The 8601-nt window shown below is 32.6% G+C and overlaps 1 protein-coding gene across 1 annotated transcript in view; it reads left to right on the top strand.

The window, feature by feature from the left end:
• The first annotated feature begins 257 nt into the window (after nt 1–257).
• LOC119834336 (prolyl 4-hydroxylase subunit alpha-1-like) overlaps nt 258–8601 on the top strand; it is a 10759-nt gene continuing 2415 nt past the window's right edge. Inside the window, exons 1-9 of the mRNA XM_038358678.1 lie at nt 258–435; nt 1478–1672; nt 2878–3023; nt 4842–4998; nt 5928–6109; nt 6482–6621; nt 7006–7136; nt 7386–7539; nt 8354–8578. Coding sequence (XP_038214606.1) covers nt 1491–1672; nt 2878–3023; nt 4842–4998; nt 5928–6109; nt 6482–6621; nt 7006–7136; nt 7386–7539; nt 8354–8578 — 1317 coding nt within the window. The 5' untranslated portion in view covers nt 258–435; nt 1478–1490. The remainder of the gene's footprint in view (nt 436–1477; nt 1673–2877; nt 3024–4841; nt 4999–5927; nt 6110–6481; nt 6622–7005; nt 7137–7385; nt 7540–8353; nt 8579–8601) is intronic.

Below are 8601 nucleotides of genomic sequence, written 5' to 3'. Positions count from 1 at the left end.
ATACTTCCTGAGATTAGTGCGTTCAAGCAAACAAACTCTTCAGCTTTATAATATAGATTTATGCAAGTACGTATCGATACATTGTATAGTTTAAGTGTTAATGACTATTTAAACTAGTAGTTTTTTATCGTAACTACCAGAAGGGTGACTGAGCGGGGTCCGATATGTGTTGTTATTATTATTAATATAATATAACGTCACCACATTGATAAGGTCACCGGCTTGACGCTAGCTTCGGGACGAAGTTTTAATTTGTTCGTTGACCCGATCGGGTGCTGCGCCGGCGCACGTACTACTTGCCGCGTATGTAATCTCGCACAGGAAGTTCGATCTCGATGTATGATTTTTTTTTAACAACGTGCCATTTATCTTCCAGTGATTGATTTTTATCTTTCGTATATATTTGTTAACTGTTTTATGACGGTTATCGAAACGGTACGTATTGTGTTACTTTTTTATGGAAAATAAAAACATTCACATCAGCTTCGGTAAATTATATAATATTTTATTATATTTGAATAGATAGCGCACGTAGAATAGAATATAATATAAGTAAGATTGTAAAAAATTACAGGATGTGATTGTGCGTTTTAACTGAGAAAATCCTATAACCGGCGTTTTCCTTAGAATTGTGATTATTTAGGATACCTAGATACATTTAACAACATTGTGTTTCGGAATTTTCTAGAGTATTCCAAGTATTCCGTTTCAAGTTCAACATTCGGTACATATAGGTATTTAAAAAAATGGTTTTAATATAAAAATTAAAAAGTTATATTATCTGAATTTTATTTTATCGTACAAATAAAAATTGGATTTAAATACTTAACCAACAAGAATATGAATAACCATTGATGATTGAGAATTTCTAAGTGCGTGTCTAATAAATAACATCGATGACAACGTGGAGGCATTTGACCATCGTTAATTTATATTTCGACATTAATAAATTGGCGTGTCCCAGATATGGTAAAAGCTTACTTTAAACAATAACTTTGCGCGCTTCTACAGCGGAAGGTATTATTCCAATAAATCTTTATCTTTTTTATCGTTGTTTATTAGATTTAGTTCCCTATTCTCATAACGTATCTACGTATGTTATTTATTTAATATGTTGAAATTATATTTTAATAAAAAATACTGCCGGCTGCCTTTGCGACGCTATTTATTTTAGTTCATGATAAAATATTGTGGAATTTTTATGATATATACCTATTTTTTTTACTTACTGCTTGAAAATAGAAACTTCTATGCTCAACTGTAAATATTTATATATTATTATTATTATTTATACTTGTTCAACTGTAAATGTACCATTTTTTCCTTGCTTGTGGTAAATATTATTAGACTTTGTGTTTTTTGAATTTAAAATGGCTCTAGCTGAAACATGATTCATTAGAGCTTTAATGTTCACGTAGGTAGACCGTATTCCTATACCAATCTTTAAGATATATATATTTTTAAAATATTGTTACAGGAACAGCGTCAACATGTTTCCTCCAAAACAATGCACGTTTTGGTGTCTCGTGCTTACGAGTTTAACGTTGACAACTGCCGAACTCTTTACTGCAATATCAGAGGTCGAACCTCTCCTCGAAACGCACAAACGGATTATAGATGACCTCGACGATTACATTCATAAAGAAGAAGAAAGGCTGAATATTTTAAAAAGGTTAGTCATAAGAAACTGTTGTCTATATCACGATTCTAGTTCAAAGGAGTAAAGGCATGCGCAATTCAATTTTAATAGTTTTAAAATGTAACGTTATATAACTGCGTTATAACTGCGTTATATAATTATTTAAACATTGTACAAATTTTTATAATGTCGTTATGACCTTTATATTTCTGACATCTTGAAGTACTGTATGTACGCTCCTAGATTTGTATACACCCACGACATCCAACATATATGGAAGATGTACTTATGACGTGAATTTACTAAAATGGAAGTTCATACAATACCCACCTACCTAAACTATAGTTTATTCAGCAAATCTAGGAGACGGATGCAAATGATTGACATTTAAAAGCGAGTTTGAGATGAGATGAGAATGAATAGCGTACTAAGATTACTATTCCGCCCGCGGCTTGGCCCACTTTTTGCCGCAGTAAGAAATTGCCTATAACAGATACAAAAATCATATGATAAACCGCTCAAATGAAACGTGAAAGAAAGACAAACAAACACATTTTCGCATTTATAATATAAGTAATGATTATAAATACACATATATTTATATTTATAAATTATGCAAATGCTTTCAAAATGATAAATACGACCGTCATTAATTTATTTAGGTTTTATTGTGATGTTTTTTTGTTCATGGTATAATGATTAATGACATGAAATAAAATAACATTTCTCAATGCGTTGAACAAAAATACTGTATTTGGAATGTATGCCGCAGGTGCCCCGTTAGGTCAAACCTTCAATTGTTCTTCAGATGCCAAGTATACCCACGCTGTTAGCATAATAAACAAAACTTCACAAACTTTTATATTTTTTATTCTTTTCATTGCAAAAAATACCTTTATTTTATAACTTAATTATGCTTAATTGAATTTTAGTGGTAAGGTTTTATGTTCGTTATTTTATAACACCACTTATTTTTCTTATATTTTCATCATGATACTTAAATATTATTGATGTAGCTCGTCCTCGTTTATTTAGATTTTATTAGGTATTTGTTTGACTTATATGGATTTCCTTTGTCCAAATATCAATTGCCTTTTATTTATTATTCCAGACCACACGTTTAATAAATCCACTTAAACATCCAACAAATATAATCTTCAATACACACAATTTGACATTAGTGGCAGCATAAATAATAACTCATCATTTAATTTAATCTGTATTTAATATTGTTTCAGGCATTTAAACATTTATAAGAGAGAACATCAAATAGCAATGGAAGATATCCCCAATTACTTGGGGAACCCTATAAATGCGTTTACTCTCATAAAACGGCTAACATCGGACTTGGATCATATCGAACGAAGCATTGAAATCGGAACAGGTATTGTTAATATACTTTGTCATGTTGATTTTATGGAGATTTTCAATAATAACGGTGCCAGCGTAGGACGCTAATGTAGCATACCGGTAAATACAAGTTTTGAAACATTTTAATGGAATATCGAAGATAGCTGCTGTAATAAATAAGTAACAGGTTTATCGTCCACGTGATAAAGGATGATTGTATTTATATGCCAATTTTTTGTAAGCGAAAGATTAATAAATAACACGGAGTATCTCCCCGGCTATTCAAACTTTCAAGGTATTATCGTAGGTGATTATGAAGGCTAGCAAATTATATTATTTTAGTTGAAATCTGCCACGAAATTCAATAACCTTGAAAGCATTGTGACACAAGATTCATTTGTATATGTAATCAATGCTAATAAAACTATAAGTACACGTGTATGCATAGTCATAAGAGGATCGTTATTACGAAACCGCCCGGCGTCGATGATGTAGTGGTTAGCACATACAAATACAGTGTTTGCTTATTCCATTCGCTTCAAATAACGGATTGGTTGAACAAATAAACGTAAAAACCACAAAAATATTGTGAATGCAAATTAAATCACGTTCGCGGAAAGTAGGGGAGGTTGCTTTGAAGATAACTGTCAATTCTTGATGTGAATTATTATAAGGCTAGATTTCCGCCTGCGGCTTCGCTTGCGGCTTCGCCTGCGTGGTATGAGAAGAATCCAATTGGAATTAGGTGTTAAGCCGCGAAAAAAGTAACCACTCCATTATCTATGTAATTCTAATCTTCTAACTGTCGTATGTTAGTGTTTGATTTTAAGCAAGTATTACACATTTAGAAATTAAATACATTATAACTCGCTGTAAAGAGTTCGAAACGTTGGATTAAATAATATAATTAATAAATCGTGTTTAAAATCAGTTAAGAATTAGTTAATTTCTCCTATCTCCAGATAAACTCAATCTCAAACTCAAACATTTATTTATTAAAAATATTATCAGAAATACCATCGAAAGTGTATTTGTTGAAGGCACACAACAAACACACTCGCATTTTTGATATTAGTAAGGATGTTGAATAAAAATAAACTCATCGAACAAAGAAACAATAAAGTGAATTTATCTGCATTTACATATTATTTATTTTTATGCTTTATTGTTATGGGACTTATTCTAAACAGGATATGTTTAAATAGATACTAACCGTGCAGTCCGTTCTATATTTTTTCTATTTCAAATGACTTGCTTCTTTAATAGCTTGCTAATGAATATAAAATATTTACATATGAATGATTTTCAAGATGTTATAATAGCGTTCCATATCATGCGAAACTGTTAGGAAGGGTCACGCGAATGTGACTAGTAATGTATGTTATTTATCCAACTTTCAAACGCAGCGATTAATTATGTTTAGAGAATAATAATAGCATTAGTTACTATGATCGTTTGTCTATGTTGTGAAACTTGTGATGATTAATTGTAAAATGAAATTGGAAAATTTATACTTTTTGTATGGAAAACGAGTTAGATCGCTTTGAATGAAATATCTTTACTCAATATTCTTCTAGTTTGTTATTCGCTATGGGTGCTATTGAATCATAAAACAAAAATAATTTCACGATAAGATAAACTGCTGCCTTTTTAAAATTATTTTTCTCCCTCTACAGTTCTGTATCACCGCTACTTATGTGATAAATGCGAAAGTAACTCTGCCAGTGTCTTTTTCACTTATAACCACTGAATCGATTTTAGTGAAATTTTGTAAAAAATATAGTTTGAGACCCGCGAACGGATAGTTCTTAACCCGTAAATGCAATATACGACATTGTTTTATTAATTACAGAATATATTAAGAACTTAACGGTAAACCACGCCGACGTCAAGTATCCGACATTGGAAGACCTCGCCGGTGCGGCACAAGCGCTCACGAGGCTACAGGAGACATATCATTTGGATGTCGAGGAACTGGCTGAAGGTCGCCTCAATGGTGTTATGTACAGGTTAGACCGTTAGGCGATTTTTTTCGTTTTTATATACATATTATGCTTAGAGAAATTTTTATTTACCAGTTTACCATGATAATGAATTTTTTTGAGGGTAGAGGTTTCTTTTTTACTTTTAATCGACATGTATAAAATGTTCTTTAGGATTGATCCTTGAATTGGTGTTTAAGTCATCGTTGTTAACTTAAGCAATTTTAAAAATAAAATGAAACAACAATCCGACCATTCTAAAGCGTTAAGGACAAGAATACAATTAGAATATTATTGATATAAGATTCTCGACAATATTCAGTGTCTGAGGTTATGTTTTATTTGATAATTATGTATTTATGCATACGCTTACCCGCATTCGATATGAATCCAATAAGTGACATTTGATTTTGACATTGAATTTACATAATGAGTAATCATGGACTTCTCTACAAGAATACATCCAATAACGGATCTATACGACGAATTCCGTTTTAATTTATTGACATCATCACATGCTATTTTACAATTTAGTCCATAAAAAGCTTGATATCAAATGACGATCCAAAAGCACTTTTAATAAGTGCAAATTAGAAATTTTGAAAGAATAGAAAAAATTTGATTTCAATGCTATAAAACTAAAAATTAAATTTAAGTGCAAATTAATTTTTTTTTCTTATTTATTTTATATTTTTTTCCTGAAATGATTCAGTGTAATGTGTGAAGTATAATGAAAAGGTTTCATAGAAAGTTTTTTACAAGGTTACACCTGTACTATTGATATATTCAAAGGGTCAAATAGTTTACCTTTTCGTAATTTCATGTCTACTTTTTAGCAAGTTCACTATGTATAAGGAAATTTTCGGTCATTTTGCATAATTTAACGTATCGACTACCGTTTCTCTCAGTTTTCATATTATATGATGTATATTTTCTTATATTTGAATATGTTTCAGTACGTCCATGAGCGCTGGCGACTGTTATGAGCTCGGTAAAGCGTTGTACAACGAAAAGGACTACACAAACGCTTTGGCATGGATGACTGTAGCCTTGAGGAAGTATAGGGAAGAGAAGCAGCCGTATATGTTCAAGGAAATCGACATTATGGAGTATATTGGATTCTCACACTATCTGATGGGTTGGTAAATTGTTATGATAAGTTTAAATGTATATACTTTTACTGTACTTTGTTATATTTCCAAAAATATTGATTCCATTTTTTTTTTACTAAGTTTAATTTGTGTTTTATTCATTTTATTTTCACTAAGAGCCGTTTTAAATATCTCGAGTTGCACATCCTTATAGCGTCTTCAATCCAGATATCATGTCCATAATTGTTATAAAGGAAAAAGTTTATCATTATAAAATTGTATCACATGTAACATAGAAAATATGCGTTATTGAATATTTTTTTCTCATCCTAGTATTCATACAATATTTCAGTACTAAAAAAATAGCTTAATCATCTTCCTAAAGTTCACAGTTAACAGAATAATGTACTATTCAACAGGTGACGTCAAAACTGCGTTAGAATGGACAAAGAAGATGTTGGCCATAGACCCTAAACATGTACGAGCGCGCGGCAATGTACCGCATTATAATAAAATCATTGCCGAAAATGAGGAAAAACTGCGGAAACGGCGACGAGGCGTGAGTTTATTTAAATATAATATATTGTAAAAGTCAGTATGGACAATAACATTATATAGTATTCATATACATAATTTCAAATACATCTTTGAACAGGTAATTTTAATAATATCAAACAGAAACAAAAGTATATTTTGTATATTGTAACAAAGTACAAATGTCCCCACTGCAGGAATACAAGCCTCTTGTGAAGCTAAATAAATTGTAATATATACCAAAACCTAACGTGAGTAGTCATTATAACACACCCATGTGTGTGTATACACGCACACAAACACATACATGCACACGTACACACACCCACCCACACAACTACTACTCTTGAGCATAACAATAATGTTTTAGTAACTAGTTAATTACATTTATATTAATCATGTTTAATAGGAAACTGGCGAAGACGCAGAGGAAGAGTATGTGAAGCCAAAAGAGAAACTTTCCGCGTACGCTAAGGAAAGAAAAGTGTACGAGAAATTGTGCAGAGGAGAAATGGACATACCGCAAGAAATCGCCAAGACGTATGTAAGATTTAACTATTTCGTTTCCTTTTTTCTTTTTATAAACATTATAGGCATGAAATTGGTTAGAATAATGTATTTATTTGAAATTTTATCGTGTATTAAGGTAATTTTAAACTAAAGCAGTTGTGTCTTTTTTCAAGAACAAATATCGTATTTTATTGTTACTAAACAGTTATAACGTTTTATTAACATTTACTTTTTCTACGTGGATATATAATAAAAATACTTATACACATTAAATTTCAGGTTGACATGTAGATATTTGACGGAGAATCATCCATTCCAAAAGCTTGCACCAGTCAAAATGGAATACATGTACCGCAACCCGGATATTATTATGTTCTATGAGGTGCTCAGTGATGAAGAGATTGAATATATTAAAAACATGGCGAGGCCAAGAGTAAGTTTTAAACTATACATATATTTTTTCGTTATAGTTAAAAAACTTTAAATATATTATAAAAAATAAACATAAAAAACTAATCTAATGTATATGGTATATACAATATAAAAAAAATCTTATCATAGCTTTTTAGATATTTTTTAATTTGAACAACTTGAAATTTATATTGTATATGTAATTCATACAAATGTTTGTAATTACGAGAAGGATAAGTTTAAATAATAATTATCTTTTAAATATTGAAGTCAATTACTGTAATACAGTAACCAATGGTAGTAGTAAGTGATTTTGCGTTACATGGCGGTAACGCTAAAATTGTGGAAGTCCTAATAGTGTCTTTTTGAATAACGATTGTTCATATAGTTGTTGGATTTTTCTTCCTTTCCTTTTTCTATTCTCCTTCTGTTTTTAGCCCGGCTACATGTAGCGGGAACTCTCTGAAAAAATTAAAATTACCTTTTAAAAGCTACATTGGTGGGTTAAAGGTGTGGACCTCGGACTTCAAAATTGATAAGCCGGTGGTTCGAGACCAGGCGAGCGTGTAGGAAATAAATTGATTTTTCAATTTATCTGCGCATTTGAAATACATCACTATTACTTGAAACGGCTAAGGTAAACATTGTGAGGAAACAGGCATGTCCGAGAATTAAACGTTCGACGACATGTGACATCTGCCAACCCGCACTTGGTGAGCATGGTGGATTATAGCTTGAACCCGGATAGCACGCCTGTGTCCCAGCAGTGGCAACATATATGAGCTGATCATGATGCTGATGATGATGATCACACAATTACGCACGTTCTGTGGCAGTTCCGGCGCGCGACAGTGCACGACCCGAAGACGGGCGAGCTGGTGCCGGCGCACTACCGCATCAGCAAGTCGGCGTGGCTGAAGGACGAGGAGAGCGCGCTGGTGGCGCGCGTGTCGCGGCGCTCGGCGCGCCTGGCCGCGCTCAGCGTCGCCTCCGCCGAGGAGCTGCAGGTCGTCAACTACGGCATCGGCGGCCACTACGAGCCGCACTTCGACTTCGCCAGGGTGAGTGCCGCCCCGCCCCCGCA

Source organism: Zerene cesonia, chromosome 19 (genome assembly GCF_012273895.1).
Source record: "Zerene cesonia ecotype Mississippi chromosome 19, Zerene_cesonia_1.1, whole genome shotgun sequence".
In the NCBI taxonomy this organism is placed as follows: Eukaryota; Metazoa; Arthropoda; class Insecta; order Lepidoptera; family Pieridae; genus Zerene; species Zerene cesonia.
Note: the sequence above shows the minus strand (reverse complement) of the source record. Positions and strands in the feature narration are given on the sequence as shown.